The following is a 22127-nucleotide window of genomic DNA, read 5'->3' as shown; positions in this document are numbered from 1 at the left end:
CCTTCCTAACTCCTGGAAAGAAGCATAAAGGACCAAACACATGTACAGCTACCCGGGGTACAACCAAAGAAAGAATAGAAGGCATGAACAGCAACCAAGGGAGTATAGCTGAAACTAGCAGCATCCCCCTTTGAATACACTGCTGAGAAGGTCCATAACCGCTCTGGCACTGACACATGCCTATTCCTCTCCCTGAGAAACAGACTTTAAAAAAACAAATCGTTTGCTACACCAGAAGAAATAAGAAGGCAAATCCTTCCTTAAGTGAAAAGCCATTTTGTGCAATGAATCTCCTATCCTTCACGATCCTTAGTAAATGCCAAGCAGGTTAAAAAACCTTGGAGTGGACTTTGGGAGCAAATATTATCCCTGTAAAATTATGTCAACAACTGGGGTTATGTAGTGACCCAGGAGATCATGCCATAGAAAGCCACTACCGAGGTCGGGCCATAAAGACTGAAATTAGACATGCTGCTTTTTTTTGTAGCATGAAATCAAAGCCATCTAAAACGGGAAGGAGCTGCCTTCTTAAATAAAATGAATATCTATCAACTGATCTAAGAAGGGCAGACCAACTGCATTCCATAGATCCGAGTGAGGGAAGTTTCTGTATCTTTCACTTCCACAGGACCCATACATGGCTGCTGTTCCCATCAGCAGAAAAAGGGATGCAGCTAGTCAAGCCACTGTGCCATGAACTCCGCAGCAAAAGGCTGTCCAAGCAGGCTTCTCAAAGAGGAACATCCCCCCGAACTCCAAACCGCTGCGCCACCCTCTGTCCACCTTCTTGTTTGTACATAGCCCCATTTGCTGCCTATAAGCTGCTGAGGAAACTGCAGAGTGTGTTCTCTGCACTGATGAAAATGGCCGCCAAGCTCTTTCTCCTGGCAGGAACTGAGCACCCTGGAATGGCCATGTCCCACTCCTTTTCTGCACACATGTTGTCTATATAAGCACAGATAAAGGAAAATTAGTTCTTATCTGTTAATTTTCGTTCCTGTAGTACCACGGATCAGTCCAGACCATGGGTTGAGCCTCCTGTCCAGCAGATGGAGACAGACCAAAACTGAAAGGTTATCCTATATCAGGATAGAGCCTACCCTGTAGCCCTTCGGTATAACCAGTGTCAAAGCAGAAAAAGGCATAAGGTCAAGCAAGTAACAGAATAACTAGTAATTTAGTGTAAACAATCAGACAATAGAACAAGTGAATGAACTGTGTTACTAAAACGCTCTTGCATGACTATCCCAGATCATTGTAAAAGATGCTTCCGGTGCCTGTAATGAAATTCCATGAGAGCCATGCAGAGACACAAATTACTCCTATAAGAAGGAGAAAACAGGAAAGAAATTTGAGCGGACAGAATACGGGAGGGCATCTGGACTGATCCGTGGTACTACAGGAACGAAAATTAACAGGTAAGAACAACTAATTTTCCTTTCCCTGTTCGTACCCGGATCAGTCCAGACCATGGGATGTACCAAAGCTTCCCTACAGAGGGTAGGACCGAGCCAGTCCCGCTCGAAGCACCTGACGACCAAAGGAACCAAAGACTGGCGCCTGTACGTCAAGGTGATAGTGACGAGCAAAGGTATGCAGGGACTTGCACGTAGTAGCCCTGCATATTTCCTGTGGAGAGACAGGCTGACTCTCCGCCCAAGAAGTAGCCAGAGAACACAAGGAATGAGCTTTCAAGCTTTCAAGAACCGCCCGGCCCTTGCAGATGTAGGCCCAAGAAATCTCCTCCTTCAACCACTGAGCGATCGTAGTCTTAGAAGCTTGTTTGCCTCTATTTGGACCACTCCACAGTACAAAGAGATGATCCGAGACCTGGAAGTCATTGGTAACAGCAAGGTAACGCAGCAAGACGCGTTTAAACATCCAGACGGCGAAGTTCACTGCCCCCGGACCCCGCGATATCCTCAGAAGAAAACGCGGGGAGCTCCACAGACTGATTTACATGAAAGGAGGAAACAACCTTTGGCAAGAAAGAAGGTACTGTTTTGAGAGAAACGCCTGAATCCGAAAACCGAGGGAAAGGTTCTCTGCAAGACAGAGCTTGAAGGTCCGACACCCACCTGACGGAGCAAATGGCAACCAAGAAGACAGTCTTGAGCGTTAAGTCCTTGAGAGTAGCCCGATGGAGAGGTTCGAAACGGGCCGAGCAAAGAGCCCGAAGCACCAAATTTAGACTCCACGAGGGACAAGTGGGCCGGACGGGTGGTTTCAGGTGCTTAGCACCCCTGAGGAAACGGACAACATCCGGATTAGAGGCCACTGCCCGACCCTTGATGGTGCCCAGGAGGGAACAGAGAGCCGAAACTTGTACCCGCAATGAGCTGACAGAAAGACCCTTGGATAGTCCCTGTTGCAGGAAGGTGAGAACTACAGAGACCGAAGGCGAATGCGCCGAAACACCCCACTCCGTGCAGGCGCTCTCAAAAACCTTCCAGACAGGGACATAGGTCAGAGACGTAGACTGCTTACGAGCCCTAAGCAGAGTGGAAATAATTTCCTCCTTATAACCTTTTCGCCTCAACCGTCGCCGTTCAAACGCCATGCCGCTAGACAGAAGCGATCCGCCTGGTCGAAAAATACGGGACCCTGCCAAAGAAAACGGGGTAGATGGCCGAGGCAAAGAGGACCGTCCATTGCCAGATTTACCAGATCCGCGAACCATGGCCTATGGGCCACTCAGGGGCCACGAGTATCACCGGACCGCGATGCAGCTCTATTCTCCAGAGAATCTTCCCTACTAACGGCCACGGCGGAAACACGTAGCGGAGGACGTCGGGAGGCCAAGGAAGAGCCAACGCATCTACTCCCTCTGAGCAATGCTCCCTCCAACGGCTGAAGAACCGGGGAGCCTTGGCGTTGTCCAACATCGCCATGAGATCCAGGTGAGGGGGACCCCACCAGAGAACAATTAGTTCCATCACCGCGGACAACTCCCACTCGCCGGGATCGAGACGTTGACAGCTGAGGAAGTCGGCTTGAACATTCTCCTTGCCCGCTATGTGAGAGGCAGCTAGACGATCCAAGTGCCTCTCCGCCCAGTAGAAGAGCTTGCTGGCTTCCAGGGCCAGACGACTTCGAATACCCCCCTGTCAATTGATGTAAGCCACCATGTGGAATTGCCCGACAAAACTCGAACCGCCTTGCAGGGGAGAAAAAACTTGAGAGCCAGGCGCACCCCCCGGGCCTCCAGGTGATTGATGTGCCAACGGGACTGGAGTGGGGACCAGTACTCCTGAGTCGTTTGTGACTGACAGACCGCCCCCCACCTGGAGAGGCTGGCGTCCATCGTGACTATGACCCATGAGGGAGTCAGAAGAGGCATCCCCTTGAGGAGATGCGCCGGCGAGAGCCATCATTGTATGTCGGCAATGGTAGAGTCGGAAAGAGGCAGGGACTCCTGAACTGCTCGGACACCGGTTGCCAGCGGGATAACAACGCTTTCTGTAAAGGACGCATATGCACAAATGCCCAGGGGACCAGGTCGATAGTGGAAGCCATGGTCCCCAGAACCTGCAGATAATCCCAGGCCGTGGGAAGTGGCAGGGATACAAAGCTGTTCACTTGATCGATCAGCTTGAGTGCCCACAAGTCTGGGAGAAAAACTTTCCCGACCCGAGTGTCGAAGCGAGCTCCCAGGAATTCCAGAACCTGAGAGGGCTGGAGATTGCTTTTGGAGAAGTTGATTATCCATCCGAGCAAAGTGAGGAGAGCTAGTACCCTGTCAACTGCGTGAGCGCACAGGGCGGAGGACTTGGCCCTCACAAGCCAGTCGTCCAGATAAGGATGGACTAAGATTCCGTCCCGGCGGCGTGCAGCCGCCACGACTTCCATGATCTTGGTAAAGGTGTGGGGAGCGGTAGCAAGGCCGAAAGGAAGAGCCCTGAACTGGAAGTGCTGGCCCAGGATATGGAATAGAAGAAATTTTTGATGCTCTCGTAGAATTGGTATGTGGAGGTAAGCCTCCGTCAGGTCGAGGGAGGCTAGAAATTCGCCGGGGCGGACCGCTGCTATCACCGCCCTCAGGGTCTCCATTCTGAAATGAGGGACCCTGAGGGACCGGTTGACTCGCTTGAGATCCAGGATTGAACGGAAGGTATTGTCCTTCTTGGGAATGACGAAGTAAATGGAATACTGGCCGGCGCCTTGTTCCTGCAATGGCACAGGAGTAATCGCCCCCAGTTCCTGGAGCCTATCCAGGGCTTGACATGTAAAATATTCTTATATCCATTTATTACCATGTTATAATGTAAAATAGGGCTGTTACCACCCTATTCCTTTAGTTATCTGGAAACCGATGTGATATCTCGATCGAATGTCGGCATATAAAATAAATAAATAAATAAAATAAATTGACAGACTGCAGGCCTCTTTGATTGGCCACAAGGGGAAACTAGATAAAGATCCAGTAGGTCCCGGGCAAACTAACACGTAACCGTGTTCTATCACCTCGAGAACCCATTGATCGGACGTGATTTTGGCCCACTCCTCGCGAAACAGAGAAAGACGCCCACCTAAGTTTCGTACGGAGGAATGGACCTGCCAGATCTCATTGGGGAGCGGACTTGGTGGCCGGGTATTGCTGGCTGCCATCTCGGAAGCCGCAACGGCCCCGAAAGGAATGAGACCACGACTGGGACCTGCAAGCGCCGCCTCTGTGATATGAACCTCGTGCCCTGTTGCCTTACCGGCGTTGCCCCCCTGAAGCGGGTACGAGTCGGAAAGAAACACTTAGACTGTATAGGGCAGTCCTCTGGCAGCTTATGGACCTTGTTCTCGCCCAAGGATTTAATAAGCTGTTCCAGGTCCTCACCAAAAAGCAACTTGCCTTTAAAAGGAAGAGTGCCCAGCTGAGCCTTTGACGAAGAGTCCGCGGACCAGCTGCGCAGCCAGAGGAGGCGTCTGGCCGAAACTGCGGAAACCATAGCCTTAGCCTGGACTCGAAGCAAGTCATATAGGGCATCCGTGCCATATGCAATGGCGCCCTCCAAGCGTTCCACCTGCTCTGCCTCTGCAGAGGTCCTGGGTGCTGAGTAATTGTTGCATCCACCTAAGGCTTGCCCACTGCATGAGACGGCTGCAGATTGTAGCCCGGATCCCCAGAGCTAGGACCACAAATATGCACTTCAAATAAAATTCGAGTTTGCGGTCCTGAACATCCCGCAACGCTGTGGCGCCCACCACTGGGATAGTGGTATGCTTAGTTACCGCGGTAACCGAAGAGTTAACCTTTGGAATCTTCAGCATCTCCAGGCAATCCTCAGGAAGCGGGTAGAGCTTATCCATAGCCCTCCTAACCCGGAGACCCGTCTCAGGGGCTTCCCATTCCCGTAGGAGAAGCAGTCTATGCATAGGATGGAATGGAAATGTACAAGGGAGTGCCCTAAGTCCCGCCAGGACCGGGTCCGGTGGCATCGCCGCCGCCACAGAATCATCCGGCGGAGCATCAACTCCCAATTCCTGGAGAACAAAGGGAATGAGAGGTTCCAGCTCCTCGTGCTGAAATAAGCGGAGGAAGTGGGATTCGTCGCTCTCGAGCGGGGGGGGGGGGGGGGCTTGAGCCCAGGCCTCCCCATCAAATTCATCAACAGGGTCCACAGGGGGCTGTGGGGGGTCCACAGGGAGGGGACCATCCGCACCTGGACAGGGCCTTGCGGATCCGAAACCGTGGCGGGAGATGGCGCGGGCATCCGGGGGAGTTTCGGAGGGGTTGGGGGCAGCAGGGGAGGATCCTCCTCCTCCTGCAGGCTAGCTAGATATAATTTGTGCAGAAGCAGCACAAAATCCGAAGTAAAACGGGCCTGGGACGATTTTTCCATGGGGGGAGGCGAGGGAGGGGGTCCGTGGCATCCCCCCGAGAGCATACCGGGCTCAGATCGGGGGGTAAAATCGGCGAATCCAGCTCCTCTGCCCATGGAGAAGTAGAATCTGCATCGGGTGAAATACCCAAAATGGCCACCATTCCCGCGGATTCTTGGGTCAGGAACGGCCTGGCCATGCGTCGGGGAACCCGACCTTGGGCTCGAGTTACCTGCGCCGCCGCGGAGGAGCCCTCCCCACCCGGGAGGCATCAGGAGCACACCCCATCTCTGGAGAGCCGGGAGGCCAGCTCTCCACAGGCCAAGCACAAGTTTGAACGCTGGATGAGGAAATTAACACAGCCGCGAGGGAAATAAAGAAAACAGCTGATAGGGGAGTCCCAGAGGAGAGGAGCAGTAGATCAACCCCACTCCCCTCCTACAAATCAAAAACCTTGCTGCCTTTTTTTTTTCAAACTTGCACAACAAAAGTACAAAGTTTGACTGCTGAAACTGCTTCCCTGAAAGTACACCCAAGGAATGGACGTCCTGAGGCAAGGCAGCAGGCTGAGGGGGAGTGACTGGCTTCACCAGTATCACCCCACAAGAAGGTCACTGGGAAGGGAACCTAGGCTGAGCAAATCAAGGGGCCAAGCCCCCCTAGGAACCCCAAGAGCGAGGGAGACAGGACTGTCTCCCTAACACAGTCAAGAAAGTGACAGAAATTTAAAACAGGTAACTTTTTTTTTTTACACAAAGAAATTACTTGAAACAATACTTGCTTGAGCTTGCCCCAGAGAAAAGAATCAAAGAAGGAACCCCAAAGGGAAAAAGGGCAAGCTAACAGGGAACCGCAGGATGAGCTGTCTGGCACCTGCTGGAGACAGACAAATACTGAAGGGCTGCAGGGTAGGCTCTGTCCTGATATAGGATACCCTTTCAGTTTTGGTCTGTCTCCATCTGCTGGACAGGAGGCTCAACCCATGGTCTGGACTGATCCGGGTACGTACAGGGAATGTTCTTTTGCGGGTGCAGCAACTAAGAATACTTCACAGAGTAATTGTCTTCTTATCAAGCTATGCAGCTAGGAATTTCCAGCTCAGCTGATTGTACCATTGGTTGTGAGAATGTCCTCAGATTAGAGCATTTTGGGATCTTACTACATATTAAGTTTGTAATGCCTGCAGTGCTTGGTATACAGGGACTGCATTCTCAAGATCTTGATATGGATGACCATTCTTCTCTTGTTTGTACACAAGTGTTCTTTGGTTGCTAAGAAATATATATTGTATCCCCTGCTTGAACCAGATTCTCCAAGCATTTAACACCCTGGAAATCTAGGATGGTGGATTTATTATGTATGGAATACAAATCTACAGCATTTAAATTATTTCGTATCAGAAGGTGGTCTATAGTACCTGGAAGTCGTTCATCGCTTCTCTCCCACATATAGTGCAAAACAACTTTTCGTCTTCTGGCCAAAATGGGCGAGCATAAATGAAAGTGTGTGAACAATAGTTTTGGGATCTGCAGGTTATTCATCTGAAAAAAAGACGCTTGGGGGAAGGGGGGCATGGGAAAGTGGGTGGGGGAGTAGGGCTTGGGTTTACGGGGGGGGAAGAAAAACAAACCGTATGTTGACTAGTCTGTTACTTGTTTAAGAAAAATGTGTTAATAAAGAAATAATGATTAAAAAAAAAGCTAAAAAAATATTGGAGAGGCTGAAGCACATTTTTGTGCTAGCTCAGACAAAAAAAAGACCAAGGGATTCAAGAGGCAGTGCATGGGAATTCCTGCACATGCTCAGTAAAGTTTTACTGAGCTCTGAGAGCTGGGTCTGTGTTGGTGCCATGTGCAGACATCATTCATATGTAGTGGTCAATTCATGCCTGCTTGTTGGCAGAAACAGATGGTGAAATGGAGAATGGTACAAATGGCACAGCAATGGGGAGAAAGCAAAAAAAAAAAAAATCAGTCTAGTGGAAAGAGGATGAACAGAACAATAGCATGATATGCAACATGGTTGTGAGAGGCAAAGTTATGAGGGAGAAAGATGTGGAACTTGGGAGTGAAGTATTCAAAATGCTATGGCCTGACAAGAGAGGGCTCCTCAGCCTAACCAATGAAAGTGTTTAGCAGCTGGTGGAGTATATTAAATTAATTAGGACAAAACATCTTGCTGAAAAATCAATTCAAAGAGAATTTTTTTTTTTTAAGTGTTTCTGATATGTTTAATGCCCCTTGAGGAAAGCGCCATCATTGCTCGTCTACTAAAAACCATAATCACTATGCTTTATATAGAACCTGCAATCCAAATAAGAACTCAGCATGCTTACTACTAAAGGAATACACACAGGTTTTTTTCAGACCTCAAAAGAAATGTTTAATTTCCTCAGTTCCAAAATCATCTTCATTCCAATACAACAGACCACAGAGCTAGGTAACTAAGACATGACTAATGCTCACTGCAGCCGCGCAGACTCCCCAGTATCCTTACTAAATCGAAATGTTCACATCTTTAGAGGACACCCAAACCAAACATGATCAGAACATACTGCAATCCAATTAGATTTGAAAAATGTGGAAATAGAAATTACCTTCAATGGTTTAACCTGGTCCAAGCCCATATATGAATCTGATCTGAGAAACACCGTGTACTGATAGTTTCCAGGTCTACTTGGTGCAGGGAATTTCAGTTCTACCTAAAACCAACACATGGAAGCATAAGTTATGTAAAAAATGACAGCAACCACTGTGTACATCCATCTCGGCAAGCAGCTTCATAAATTAAAATGAGAAACCTATTCAATGCACTATGGTGCAACACTCAGCACTTTCAATGAATATTACGATCATGTCACAACATTTTCTTGAAAGTGTAGGATTCAATTTTACTTCCTATCTCAAGTGGAATTGCAGATCTTTATTTTCTTCATTTTGCAGTTTCATTTTCGTCTATTTTTCAGCGTTTCTTAAATTCTGCTTGGTTCCTACAGTCTCCCAGGGAACTGGACTGTTGAAAATGTCACAGTGGTGAACCAGGCAGAAGCACTCACTGCTATTACCAGCAACAGCAGAATGAAAACTTCTACATTATATACAGTTCAGTCTCTTCTAACAGAGTTGCTGCATCAAAACAACTTTAGTGTATCTAACGTTCTTCCTTTTTATGCCAAACATTCACAGATGCCTCTTAGATTCACATCAGCTACAATTTGAGTTTCAGGTTGTGAAAAACAAAGTAGCTGTCATCTTTGTCTCCAATTCCTTACTCTACGTTTTAGAGACAACAGACCACTCCCTTGTCCCCCTTCAATTATGTCGTTAGTTCAGCATCGCTGAGAAGCTTGCCCACGCTTTATTTACTCGCAGTACCTCACTCTATTTTACATTTATAACACTCCAGTGAACTAAAAACAAATCTCTACCTCACAGTAGTATCTACAATCTACATCTTAGAGAGTACATAATTTTTATGCAAGGTCAACAACTTATCTTACTGGAACTGTTCGATTTTTCCTTTTATTTTACAGTCTTATGAAACTGTATAATTCTCCACACAAAGCATTGAAATCAGTAAATCCTGTGGTGGATCTGTACAACCCTCCAACATATCTATGTTTTGCCTCACTAGGCTTTTTCAAGGGGGCTCCTTAGTGCTCAGCGGGAGTTCTTAAAGTCACAAGCCTTTTTATATCACACTGTTACATGCTGTGTTCTCCTCAGAGGACATCTCTTACTCTACCAGTTGCTCATCATGCTCTCATGGCAAGCATTTGTTATTCATGCCGGAAAAACAGACTGAGAAGAGTTTGGAAATAGCAGATGCCAAGTTAGAGAGATCTGAGAGCCCAGCAACCTTGTGTTCATGTTGTGAAAGTCACTGTGAGCTTTATTTGCTAGAAGAAGCAGCCATTGAGGAGAGCACAGCAAGTGACAGCTTGATACAGAGGTGGATGTGGCTGCAGTAACAAATTCAAAATTAAGGTTCTTTGAGAGCTGAGAGCCTGTGGTTATATACAGTGGCTTGCAAAAGTATTTGATCCCCTAAAAAGTCAGCAGATATGTGTGGATTACAAATGACACTTAGGCAGATTGTTCCAGACAGTATGTTTATTGCAGACCAGTGCGCTCAAAGTAAATTTTCAAAGTCATAATTCATTATTTCTCTACATATGTTGTAAAATTGTCTGGGACAATCTTGTGTCATTTCTAATCCACACAAACCTGACTTTTTAGGGATTGAATACTTTTGAAAACTACTGTATGTGAAAGCCATTGAGAGCATGATGAGCAACTGGTAGAGTAAGAGATGTCCACTGGGGAGAGCACAGCACATAAAAGTGTGATATAAAAAGGCTTGTGACTTTATGAACTCCCGCTGAGCACTAAGGAGCCCCCATGAAAAACCTAGTGAGGGTTGTACAGATTGATAATATGATTTACTGATTTCAACGCTAGAAGGAATGTGGAGAATTATAGGGTCTCATAAGATTGTAAAATAAAAGGAAAAATCAAACAGTTACAATAAGATAATTTGTTGACATTGCATAAAGCAGAGTTGCTTACCTGGAAAGGAAAACTTCTGTCAAAGTTTCTAGAACTTTGACTGGCACACTGAGCATGCCCAGCATGCCACTATCCGTGCGGCCATGTGGGGTTCCCCCTTCAGTCTCGTTACAGAGAATTAAAAAAATAAAATAAGCTTAAAATGAAACCCAACTCTGCGGGGTGGCAGGCGGGTTTTGTGAGGATTAACATCCTGCTGTCCTAGGAGAACACCTGTTACAGGTAAGCAACTCTGCTTTCTCCTAGGACAAGCAGGATCGTAGTCCTCACTCATGGGTGAAATCCTAGCTGCAGGCTGTTTTCGAACGGACACCAAACAGAACCTAGATTTATTTATTTTTATTTATTTATTTAGAGGTTTTTATATATCGGCATTCGTGATAAAATCACATCATGCCGGTTTACATTCGAACAAGGTGTGCAAAAAAATACAAAACTGAATTTAGTGCAGAGGAATTGCAGTTACAATGAAACAGGGGCACAGGAACTGGGACAAGAGAAAAAACAGTAGGTTAAAATCCTAAATTAATAATTATTTACAGAACCGGTGTGGCTACATTCTTTGAGAAGATAGGTTGTGATTCAGGTGAGGTCTGGGAAGGCTTGTTTAAATAGCCAAGTTTTTAATCTTTTTCGGAAGGTTGACAGGCACGGCTCCTCGCGAAGGTTCGTGGGGATGGAGTTCCAGAGTGATGGCCCGGCTGTCGAGAAAGCCCGTTCTCTTGAGGTTATGTGCCGCGTGAATTTCGTATTGGGTATCTGGAGGAATCCTCTGTAGGCTTCTCTGGTCGGTCTAAGAGAGTTGTGTAGGTTGAGCGGGTTTTGAAGGTCAAGTGAAGTAAGGTGGTGGATGGACTTGTATATGATGGTAACGGATTTGTAGATGATTCTGAAGTGAATAGGGAGCCAGTGGAGGTCTTTTAAGATGGGTGAGATGTGGTCTCTTCTTCTGGTATTCGTGAGTATTCTTGCAGCTGCGTTTTGGACCATTGTTTAGATGCTTTTGATAATGGAGGAAGACAGCCTGAATCCGAAAAACAAGGCCCTAGGTGGAAGAATTGGGTTTAGACCTGAAAAAGGTTAGAGAGGACAGATTGGCCAAAGCTACTATCTTGGCGGCCATCTCTGTCCAGGCAATAGTGAGTGGCAAACGTATGAAGAAAACTCCACTTTGCAGCTCTACAGATCTCCATCACAGGACTGCTCTTAAGTGGGCCACTGAGGTTGCCATAGCTTGACGGAGAGAGCCGTAACATGGTCCCCAAGCTGCAGTCCCACTTCTGCGTATAAGAAAGATATGCAGCCTGCCGGCCAGGTAGACCGGATGTCCTTGGCCACAGCCACTCCCATTCTGTTCTTATCAAATAAGATGAAGAGTTGTGTTAACTGCCAATGGCCTGCCATCCTCTCAAGGTAGAATGCTAAGGCCCTCATACAACCCAAAGTATTGCAAGGCCCGTTTGCCTGAGTGTGAATGAGGTCTGGGAAAGAAGGTGGATAGGACGATAGATTGGTTCAGGTGGAAGTCAGATACCACCTTAAGCAAGAACTTAGGGTGCGTATGAAGAACTTTGTATAAGGTGGGTACGTCACCAATGCTTGAAGTTCACTGACCCATCTTTGCTAAGGTGACTGCAACCAAGAATATGACCTTCCAGGTCAGAAATTTCAATTCACATGTGCACATAGGCTCAAAAGGGTCCTTCATGAGGCAAGCCAAAATCACATTAAGTTCCCAGGAAAGAGGCGGAAGATGCAGAGGGGGCTTCAACTGAAGCTGACCACGCATGAAATATCCAATCAAGGGTTGTACTGATATGGGCGCACCATTCACCCTCTGATAAGCCCCAATGGTGCTGAGATGCACTCTGAGTTGGTCTTTAACCCAGCTTCCGACAGGTGCAACAGGTAGTCCAAGAGCTTCGGGGTGTAGCAGGTAAATGGGTCCATCCCGTGCTGCTCACACCAAACCTCTTCCACTTCAGGCTGTATGACTTTCTAGTCGAAGGCTTCCTGGAGGCAACCAGAACCCGTTAGAGACAATGCCTGAGATCAGGATTGCACAGCCTGCCCCGATCCTGAGAGACTAAGGTCGGGGAAGTTCCCAGATTGATTGGGTTCCGGACAGAGAGGTCCTGCAGGAGTGGGAACCAAATTGCCGTGGCCAATAGGGGGCTATGAGGATCATGGTTCTCCTGTCCTGACAGGGCTTCAGGAGCGTCTTTATCACCAGCGGAAGCGGGGGATACGCGTACAGAAGCCCCTTGCCGCAATGGTGGGTAAAGGCATCCGAGGCTGTTTGCCCTCTTCAACGAAGAGGGAGAAAGGACTCCCTCCACCTTGTTGTTGCAGGGGGAGGCAAACAGATCCATGTCTAGGATGCCCCAAAGACAGAAGATCGTGTTTGCTACCGCCGAGTCTAGGGACCACTCGTGGGGCCAAAAAGCCAGACTGAGTTGGTCTACCACTACTTTCTCCGTCCTCGCCACATACACGGCTCAAAGTGATAAACCCTGAAAGTGGGCCCAAGACCAAATTTGAACGGCCTCCTGGAATAGAGGGAACAACCCCGTGCCCCCCTGTTTGTTGATGTACCTCATCGCCACCTGATTGTCGGTCTGGATTAGGACTGATTTGGTCACCAAGCGATCCTGGAACACCCACAGACTGTAACGGATTGCCTGGAGCTCCAGGAAGTTGATTTGACACTGAGCTTCCTGAGCCGATCACAGGCCCTGGGTCGGGAGCCCCTCCACATGGGCACCCCATCCCAGTGTGGATTCATCTGTGGTGAGAACAACCTGCATGGAGGGGGGAGGGCCTTGCTCCAAATTGGCCAGGTTCTCCCACCAGGACAAGAAGGTCTGGAGTAGTGGCATCACACTTATCCGGACATTGAGGTCCTGGGACCGCAGGGAAAACTGTGGCCTGTGCATGTGTAGGCGGGCAAAGGGTGTGACATGGACCGTGGCCGCCATAAGACCCAGAAAGCGTAGCATGAGGTGGGCAGTGACCTGCTGGCCCCAGCGTACCGAGCCCCCTAAAGCTTCCAGAGTGAGTTCCCGGTCACGGGGCAGATAGGCCTTGGCTTCCACCATGTCCAGACAAGTGCTCATAAAATTCAGGTGCAGCGACGGGGTTAGATGGGACTTTGGGTAGTTAATGACAAACCTGAGAGACTCCAGCACCTGGATGGTCAAGTGCAGTGACTGAAGCATTCTCCCTTGGAAATTGCTCTTGATTAACCAATCGTCCAAATAGGGGAACACCTGCGCTCCCAAACGGCGCAGGTGCACTCCCACCGGCACTAGGCATTTGGTGAAGACGCGAGGCACTGATGCGAGGCTGAATGGCAGCACCCTGTATTGAAAATGCCTAGTGCCTACCAGGAAGCGGAGGTATCTCCGCTGGCTGTGGGAGATGTCAATGTGAGCATATGCATCTGAGATCGTGGGGAGCAAGAGAGGGATTAATGCGCCGAGGGAGATCATCTTGAACTTTTCTCGTTTGAGAAACTGGTTCAAAGCTCTCAAGTCTAGATGGGACAGAGTCTTTCGGTCCTCCTGGGGGGATCAGGAAATATGGAGTAAAATCCCGTTTCCTACCTCCGCAGAGGAACTGGCTTGAATGGCGGAGAGCTCAGACAACAGTATTTCCTGATGGGAAAACTGACCCCAAGAAGGGCACAGAGGAGCATCCCCGGGCACACTCAGGAAGTTTAAATATCCCAGCGAATGATGGAAAGATCCCACCGGTCCGAGGAGATCGTTAGCCAGCAATTCAAAAAGAATCGCAGACGGCCTCCTACTGGAGGGGCCAGCGCCAAGGGCATAGTGACTGGACTTGCACTCCCTCTCTTTCCCAGTCAAAACCCCATAGCGGGGCTCGGCTGAGGCTTATCCTTGGCTGCTCTGAGAGGCCTCTAGAGCAGCGATTCTTAACCGGTGTGTCGCGACATGCCAGTGTGTTGCGGCTCCCGGTGTCTCACTGCCCCACTTGTGCTTCCCTTCTCCCCAGGGGCGGATTGGCCGATGTAGTTGATAGGGGAGTGCCAGCCCAGAGGCGGGGCTGAAGAGCAGAGAGACCCTGTGTGCTGCTGCTGGAGGCCGGGCCGGCAGGCCGAAGAGCGGAGAGACGCTGAGCACCGCTGAAGGCCAGGCTGGCAGCTGAAGAGTGGACAGATGCTGAGCGCCACTGTTGGAGGTCAGGCCGGCAGCGGCTGAAATGCAAGAGATCCTGCGCACTGCCGCTGGAGGCTAGGTCAGTGGGCCGAAGAGTGGAGAGACGCTGAGTGCCGCCGGAGGCCAGGCCGGCAGCGATTGAAGAGCGGAAGCCAGGCTTATCGGGCCAAGCAATGAGAAGAGGCTCCACGTGAGCATGTGTTTCTGTGAGAAAGAGACAGACTGGTTAGGGAGGTGACTGGTGTGTGCGTGAGACAGAGACTGGACAGGGAGGTGACTTGGTGTGTGCGTGAGACAGAGACTGGACAGGGAGGTGACTTGGTGTGTGCGTGAGAGACAGACTGGTCAGGGAGGTGACTGGTGTGTGTGTGTGAGGAAGAGAGACTAGTTAGGGAGGTTACTGGCCTGTGTGAGGCAGAGACTATGTATGAGTGACTGGTTGTGGGCCCTAAGGAAGAGGACCTTGAGGACAGAGCTTCAGCAGCCACTGCTGCTTTTGGTGTGTGTTATTGGTCTGCAAGGGAAAGGAGTAGGAGAGCTGCTGGAGAGGGTAAGTAAAGGTGACTTAAGTTTATTTTTCTTGATAAGAACATAAGAAATTGCCATGCTGGGTCAGACCAAGGGTCCATCAAGCCCAGCATCCTGTTTCCAACAGAGGCCAAACCAGGCCACAAGAACCTGGCAATTACCAAAATACCAAGAAGATCCCATGCAACTGATGCAATTAATAGCAGTGGCTATTCCCTAAGTAAACTTGATTAATAGCCGCTAATGGACTTCTCCTCCAAGAACTTATCCAAACCTTTTTTGAACCTGTCTACACTAACTGCACTAACCACATCCTCTGGCAACAAATTCTAGAGCTTAATTGTGCGTTGAGTGAAAAAGAATTTTCTCTGATTATTCTTAAATTTATATTTATTTTTTATTTATTTAATTTAGATTTATGTTCCACTTTTCACACTTTTTTCAGCACTTCAAAGTGTATTACTTATAGGTACTGTGGGTATTTCCCTATCCCCAGAGGGCTTACAATCTAAGTTTGTACCTGGGACTATGTTAGGTGCTATATTTCTCTTTCCATCTCTCCCCCTGGTCAGCGAGGTGACTGCCATTTTAATTATTGGGATTGTGTGATGTGTCTGCTGTTTTGAAATATTTTTAATACTTTTTATGAGTTTTTAATTCATGTATGTTCTGTTCATCAGCTGCCCAGGGCAATATACCAATAAAGAATCCCTTGATACACCGATCACTATTATTTGTTCTGCTTTCAGCATCATTGATCGGCTTCCGATTTGTTTTTTGCATCAGCTGTTTTGTAACATTTATTAGTATAGTTTTACAATAATTTCTGTGTGGGGATCTATAGCAGCTTGGCTTGTTCTGTTTTCCTAATAGGAGGTGTATTAGTGTTTAGGGCCTGGTGTAATATTTGTAGTGTTGCCTTTTCATAGATAGGGTTATTACTGTTTGAGTGTGTTCCATAATACAGGTGTAACTTTGTGCAGGTTAGTTTGTGTGCATTATTGCAGATCCTGGGACTGTGTTAGGTGCTATATTTCTCTTTCCATTTCTCCAGGTTTGCATTGCATGCATTCCATGTACAACGTTTTCAAGACTTCAGCTTGTGTGGCCGCAGTGGGCATCGGAGCCCGCAAGATGGCCTGGCTCAGCTTCAAATCTCCAGCTGGAGGTACAGGGGGTAAACGTTTTGGGGATAAGGTCCAAGATGCTGTGGCTCAGCTAAAAGATCATCATGAGACCCTCCAGCATCTTTCAGCTCGTACCTCAGACCCCCCCATCCTCTGCCAGAAGATTGGCGAGGCAAGGGGCATATAGGTCCTTCTACCACCAGAGGAAGTATTACCCTCTGGTTTCCTGTGGTTGTTCTCAGCAGGTGTCCTCTAGAGCAGTGTTCTCAACCTTTTTTCGGCCGGGACACACCTGACAGATGGTTCTCACATGCCAACATGTGACTGTCACAGGGCTAAATGTAAATATACATTCTGCATCCTCAGGAACCCCTTCAACTCCCAAAAATGGGTGCAGAGCAAAACTAGGGCATTATCCATACAAGACACCATATAAAAAAAAGATATTCTGGTTCTGATGACATGTCAGTAAAAGCAAAACAAACTCTCTTTACTACCAGACACAATAACCCTCCTTATGAAAAGACAGTATTTACCACCAATGCATATCCTATTGAGAAAACACAACAAATAAGATTGATACAAATGCCTACATGCTAGTAAAATACCCCACCTCGATATCACACCCAGAACTGACCTTCAGCACAAATTATAAATATGGAGACAAACTGGAATGGAAATGGAAAACCAAAACAAACACCTCTTTTGGCACATCAACAAGCTGGAGCACCTCCAGCATGTGGTATCTGGCATTCTCTTCCATTAGGAGTTGGAAGGGAATAGACCATCAGGGTGCAGATGAAACCGGCAAAGGTTAAGTCCTCCAGCGGTGCCGATCTCCAGTGGAGATCGGCACCGCTCCTCCGGGGGGGGGGGATGGACGTTTCCGAGAGGATGTCCTTGGAGACATCGGAGGAGGACGACTCAGTAGTATCGTCCCCCCACAGATCATATGGAGTTTCTTCCTCACTGAAATCCCCATGTGAGGTCAGTCAGCTTTAGCTATTGCCTTGTCAAATTGTTTCGCCATCTTCAGATCTCCAGACACTTATTACCCCAAGATCTCTCTTCTGGTCCATGAACATCTGTCTTGCATCCCCCCATCACATATAGCTCTTTTGGATTACCTTACCCCAGGATACATTACTGCACTTTTTGACATTGAATCTCAGCTGCCAAATCTTTGACCATTCTTCAAGCTTTCTTAAATCACTTTTCATTCTCTACTCCTTCAGGTGTGTCCACTCTATTGCAGATCTTAGTATCATCCACAAATTGGCAAATTTTACCTTCTACCCCCTTCCGTAAGGTCACTTACAAAGGTATTGAACAGAACTGGTCCCAACACCAATCCTTGTGGCACTCCACTTAGCACAGTTCTCTTTTTAGAGTAGGTTCCATTTCCCATTACACTCTATCAGTCAACCAGTTTGTAACTACACCACCACCTTGGTGCTCACTCCCAAACTTATTTTATTCACAAGCCTATGTGGGACCATATCAAAAGCTTTGCTGAAATCCAAGTGGATCACATCTAGCACTCTTCCTCTATCCAATTCTCTAGTCACACAATCAAAAAAATCAATCAGATTTGTCTAACAGGACCATCCCTCTGGTGAATCCATGCTGCCTCAGGTCCAACATCTCACCGGATTGTAGGTAGTGCACTGCCCTTTCCTTCAGCAGTCTCCATTAGTTTTCCCATCACCAAGGTGAGGCTAACTGGCCTATAATTTCCAGCCTCCTCTCTGCTACCACTCTTGTGAAGTGGGACAACCACTCCTCTTCTCCAATCCCACAGCCATTTCCAAGGAACTACTAAACAATCCCTTCAGTAGACCCGCCAGCACATCTCTGAGCTCTCTCAGTGTCTTGGGTGTATCTCATCCTGCCCATGGCCTTATCCACTTTCAGTTTGCCTAACTCCTCCCATATATTATCTGCTATAAATGGAGTTTCATCTACTCCAATCCCATCTACAGTCTTGTTAATCAGCAACAGACCTTCTCCAGGGTATTCTTTAGTGAATACCGAGCTGAAGTATTCATTTAATATTTCTGCCATTTCTTCATTACTTTCCACACATTGTTCCTTGTCACCTTTCAATTTCACTATACTACTTTTGACCTCCTTTCTTTCACTGATATCAGAAGGTTTTGTCTCCTCGTTTTACCTCTTTGGCCATCCTTTCTTCCGCATGACCTTTTGCTTTCCTTAATTCTATATTCATCTCCCTGTAGATCAGGCAGTAAAAATGGAAATACCATCTTTTTTTTTTAGGACAGTCCACAATGCTTCTTTACCCCTTGTCCCTTGCAATTCAGTTGCTTGGATATAGTTTTTGACATAAAGAGCTACTCCTCCCCCTTTCCTGTTCTCTCTGTCCTTTCTTAGCAAGTTATAGCCAGGGATGGTCATATCCCAATCATGAGAATCAATGAACCATGTCTCCGTAACTACAATAATATCCAAATCTGCCTCCACCATTAGGGCCTGCAGGTCTGGGATTTTACTACCCAGACTACAAGCATTTGTAGTCATAGCCTTCCAGCTGCTTTTCCTAGTCAACTTTTCTGCATTTTTGAACTGGTTGATTTTGTTACTTTCTCTTCCCTCTTCCTGTTTTGCTTGGGGGTGACATGCCAAGTTCCCTGGCCACCTCCTGCCACCCCCGTTCCTTAGTTTAAATGCCTGATGTATGATCTGAATTTTTCATTTAGCATCCTCTTTCCTGCCATTGAAAAATGTAAGCCATCATTACCATATAATCTTTTATTGTTCCATACATGGCCCCAGCTTCCAAAGTATCCAAATCCACATTCTTTACATCAGGTTTTGAGCCAGACACTGAAGTTATCTGTATGGCATGACCTTTCCTTTCCCTTTCCATGAACAGGAAATACTTCTGAAAAGGCAAGAGCCTTTGCCATGTGTAATCTTTTTCCCTATTTTTTTGGAAATCTTTCTGTACTTTATGGGTTTTGTTTCTAGCAAGGTCATTGGTCCCCAGATGGATAACACAGATATCAGAATTCTTACTTTCTTCTATAATTGTGTTGACCACCTGGTTTGCATTTCAGTTAGCTGAGGATCCTGGAAGGCATTTTACTATTGTGTCCCCATCATGTGTTCCTAAGTTGATTCCTTTGATGATTGAATGTCTCAGCAGAAGCAGCTTACTTTTAAGACATTTAATCATGTTGAAGGGTGCTTGGGTATACTGGGTGACTACTTCCGTTTCAGACCATTTCATAGTCTGTTATTTGGACTTCTTCATTTTCCAATGTAGAAAATACATTATGTAAGGGTACTAGCGGGGAGAGTGGGTGTCTTCATCACAGGTCTTGTTCTACCAGAGCCCACTATAATCCAATTATTTCTGGGATTCAGAGTCCTGGATGTCAGGCTTCTCTGTGGGAGTGCGGGGTGGATACTCAGGATGCTTCAAAGTTGGGGAAACTGGGTTTCTCAGTCACAGGCCTTTTTCTACCAGTGCCCACTGTAAACCGTTTAAATCTCAGTTTCTGAATCTTCTGTGAGAGTTAGGAGAGGTATACAAGTTGCTGCAAAGAAGGGGAAGTTAATTGAATCTTGCAAAATACCTCTTAAGAACAGATATGCCATACTGGGTCAGACCAAGAGTCCATCGAGCCGTTCACCTTCCGGTACATTAGCTCCTTATTCATTACAGTCAGCTGAAGGCAAATTAGACATCACTTAAGCAACCGTAAAATTGGTTTGTGGCCTCTTTTGCAAGATCCCCTGCTCCCTGATGCATGCTGCCATGGTTAGGACGTGTTGTTTGAAGGCATATGCGCCATTTGGTATGCAGAGGGGATGGAACTTTCCCTTCAGTGGTACAGTACCACCTAAATGAAACACTAATTACAAAAGTGAAATCATGCATGCTGTGCCCAGCAGGTATCAGAAGAGACACTCCCCCTCTACATGTGGGAGAAATCCTCATCTACTGCTGAGGGCGGAATCCCACATAAGGAAATTCAATGCTAACACTGCGGGGAATCAGAGACCACTCTCCATATGCCACAAGGCATCTCTGCTACAAGGTACCACAAAGTGGTTTTGTGAGTGCTCCTCCCAGACGTGCTCTCTGATTCAGTGGGATACAAAGAACAGTAAAGGGGGAAAACAGCCACTCAGAGGCAAAGCCCACCCAGAGAAGGGAGAGCGAAAACAACCCCTTCCCTGAATAGAAAGCAAAGTGTTGAGAGGGAACCTGCTATGGTTGCCTTTCAAAGCTGCAACATTAACCGGGTCATCATGATTCCGGAACTCCTCATTCGAGAGGGGGACTCAGTCGCTCACCTATTAGGCTCTAACGGCGACGCAGCAAGTTGCTGGTGGCTGAATAGTCTGACACTATGGCAGGGACGAAAGTGAAAGTGATACAGCTGACCCCCCACTGCTCCTCCCCTTTGCTGCTGGAGCAACAAACCGGCAATGATATGCATCCTGGAGGCTTTCCTGTGAAGGGGATCCAGAGCATAAGTCAGTATGGGAGGGGGTCCATAAAGCCAGTCCCCTCCCCATGGGGGAGGTATAACAACGCTACAAGCTCAGGCCCACCCCAAAAGGGTGGCGCTGGAGTGAATAGGAGCACATTCTCACCCGAAAAGCTAAAGCATCCCAGTGCACAAGCCTGTGATGCATTCCATCATGCAATGACACACACTAGAAGGCACAAGTAACTGTGGTGATTCTGCACTTAACCTCAACATTGTGACTGCAGAGTTTTGCACCCATGTAGCGATGCTCCACCTTCCCTTGTGTCACACAGACATCTGACATTGCAGTGCCTGCCCTGCTCCATGTTGGCATCATAGCCCACGTTCCTACCACAGCATGGACCGGCACCATAGCTGCTGGTACCTGCGGTGGTGCACTGTGAATGAGCTAATTGTCAAGAAGCGTGCAGTAGCGCCGATCCTATTATAATACAGCACAGCACATCATGATGTCCAAAATACGAGGGAACTGGATGGTGCCCGTGGTGCCACCTGTCAGTGGCCCTTGAGGGCGATCAGTAGCCCCTGCACTGATGCATTTTGTCCAGGAAGTCCAATTTCAAGGCATACCCTGGCAAGTGAACTGACAGTGCTTGATGCCCTGTATGGCTCTTACCACGTTCAATGATGCGAACACTGCCCTCCACAACATCAATGGCGCTGATGGTCCCCTGGCAGTGATGGAGATGCTGAACTCCATGGCACCCAGGCACTCCATGATGCCGATGACCCTGGCATCTTGATGAACTATGGCGTCAGCAGCGCTCATAATGCTTCTACAGTTTCGCCCGCAGGTGTTGATGGCACTTAACAGCATCAATGGCACCCTGACACTCGAGGCCCCGAAGGTGCACTTGGTGTTCTATGCATTGATGGCACCTGCCAAGGTTTGCTGACAACAGCGCTCAATGGTGTCCATGGTTCTTGACAGCATCCACGGGCACCCACAGCACATGATGGAATCCACAGGCACCCATAGCACTCAACAGCATTGCTGCTTCACTTCCAGCGTCTGACCACTTGTACACTGGCACAGACGTGCACAAGCAGCCAATTTTGGGCATGACATCAATGGTGCAGTAACAGAGCTGATTGCCCAGGCTCATGCTCAACCCTCTTCTCCAAGGAGACTGCACTGCCAAAGCATGCTGTCAAGCAGGAGAGAAGGCTATGCCATCCAGGGCACTAGAGGTGAAGATTAATTTGGGCCCATGGAGACTAGGTCCCAGCAGCGTGGGGAAGATGAGCTCTCCTCCCCAGGAATATTCCGGGGTCCTGGAGTCCTTGGCTGTCTGAGCCACTGACTATGCCCAGTGGTTTGATGAAACTTCACAGAACTCCTGCCTGGATGTGAACTCAGGCAAGTCCCCAGGCTAGAGGCCT

At 47.8% G+C, this 22127-nt stretch overlaps 1 protein-coding gene across 2 annotated transcripts in view; it reads right to left on the bottom strand.

Moving 5' to 3' along the window:
* The window catches only part of SEC63 (SEC63 homolog, protein translocation regulator), a 261114-nt gene that overhangs the window by 33924 nt on the left and 205063 nt on the right, over positions 1-22127 (bottom strand). For both annotated transcript variants that reach the window (XM_029595314.1, XM_029595313.1), the window contains exon 20: positions 8411-8515. In XM_029595314.1, coding sequence (XP_029451174.1) covers positions 8411-8515 — 105 coding nt within the window. The remainder of the gene's footprint in view (positions 1-8410; positions 8516-22127) is intronic.

The sequence above is a fragment of the Rhinatrema bivittatum genome, chromosome 3, assembly GCF_901001135.1.
Source record: "Rhinatrema bivittatum chromosome 3, aRhiBiv1.1, whole genome shotgun sequence".
In the NCBI taxonomy this organism is placed as follows: Eukaryota; Metazoa; Chordata; class Amphibia; order Gymnophiona; family Rhinatrematidae; genus Rhinatrema; species Rhinatrema bivittatum.
Note: the sequence above shows the minus strand (reverse complement) of the source record. Positions and strands in the feature narration are given on the sequence as shown.